The sequence below is a fragment of the Mesitornis unicolor genome, unplaced genomic scaffold (assembly GCF_000695765.1).
Source record: "Mesitornis unicolor isolate BGI_N332 unplaced genomic scaffold, ASM69576v1 scaffold49672, whole genome shotgun sequence".
NCBI lineage: Eukaryota > Metazoa > Chordata > Aves > Mesitornithiformes > Mesitornithidae > Mesitornis > Mesitornis unicolor.
The window spans coordinates 6,017-7,488 of NW_010168078.1; the positions used below are offsets into that span (position 1 = coordinate 6,017).

Consider the following 1,472-nt stretch of genomic DNA (forward strand, 5'->3'; position numbering starts at 1 on the left):
GATAGCTTAACACCTTCATATGGCCTTTGTAAATTGTCTTTCAAGTTTGTGTGACTATAGCTAGTGTTATACGATTAGTTTCTTATAAAGCACATGCACTCATGAAAGGCTATGATAAACTGAACACACTTGCTACAGGGCATGTTTGAAACACTACTGCTTGCAAGAACATCAGTTTGATGTAGCCCATTATAGAACAAAAGAGGCCAACATTAAAACTTGGCATGCCAGCACACTTTAATTCTGTATTTGTGAAATAATTTTTTTCCAACTTAAGAGCCCTTTTCACTACTTTAAAAGGAAAACCCACACATACACACAAAATTCTAACGATTCTAACACCGTATTTGTTCTTTACCAACTAGCATATACCTTGTTTTAATTGTTTAAAGCGATTAAATCCCTTAAGATTGTGCATATCCAGGCATTACTGAGGAAATAAAGACACCCATCACTATTATTCTTAAATTTTATTCCACAATAAAAAATAGAAGATAGAAGAAATAGAGTGTTCAAGAATAAAAGCAATTACTGGTCAATGTAAGGAGCAGTAAACTAATTATACGAATGATGATTAAGGACCTGCTTCATCAAAAGTAATTCTAGGTCCTCTATGGCATAGTCATAGGCTGCTACAAAACAGAAACCCAGATTATCTTTTACTGAAGCAGGTCCTGCATTATCTACAGAACACTTGATTTAATATTCTATTTATCTTTTTCTTTTTGTTCTTTTTCCTTCTTTTCACGTTCAGCTTTTGCTTCCTCCTCCTCATGTTGTTTTATCAACTGTTCCACCTCCTTCTGCTTCAGAACCCTTATTACTGTCTTTCCGTTCTCTCTTGTCAGTGTTGCAATTTCAACTGAAACATATGGAACAGACAGCGGCGTTACATTTTGTCCTTCAGACAGAGCAATCATCAGAAGGGTAAGATGTGTGGTTACAACTCCAATGACACGGAAACCTCCTGTCCTGCCTCTACAAAGCAGCTGGGCTGGCAAGCCAGCCAGCATCCTCCTCTTCTGCAGCAGCGTACACGAACGCATTAACACCTCTCAGTGCCAGACACGCAGCCATGCCTGCTACTGCGCCAATGCAGCCTGCAATCCCTGAACTGGGGTCTGGCCCCTGGAGCTGACCAAGGTGCATCGTCCTCAACAAAGCTCCCTGTACACCTTTTAGAAAGGTTAAGGCTGAGAGCTGCTGCATCTCCTTAAAAATATTTCTCACATGACAACTAAAAATCCAATAAACCACATCTAGTGTATACACATTCACCACATTGTCTTTCCTTAAGCCAAGGGTGTTACCCCGTATTAGCGAAGTGCTTACCTTTCTCTGCAGACAGTTTACTGACATCCATGGTTTTGTTGAGAACTTTAATGGCTAACGCAAGTGCGGTCTTTAAAGTCATTTCTCCTTCTTTGTAGTCCTGCTTTAGCATTGACACAGCTGCCTATAAATTTTACAGA

At 39.6% G+C, this 1,472-nt stretch overlaps 1 protein-coding gene across 1 annotated transcript; it reads right to left on the minus strand.

Annotated features, from left to right (window-relative positions):
- Positions 1 to 451: 451 nt before the first annotated feature.
- On the minus strand, positions 452 to 1,456 carry LOC104536320 (proteasome subunit alpha type-4-like; the record flags this gene model as incomplete). Its single annotated transcript, XM_010178891.1, has 2 exons — positions 452 to 862; positions 1,333 to 1,456. Coding segments are annotated over 2 exons (279 nt in total), but the record flags the coding sequence as incomplete, so codon positions are not given.
- Between the last annotated feature and the right edge of the window lie 16 nt (positions 1,457 to 1,472).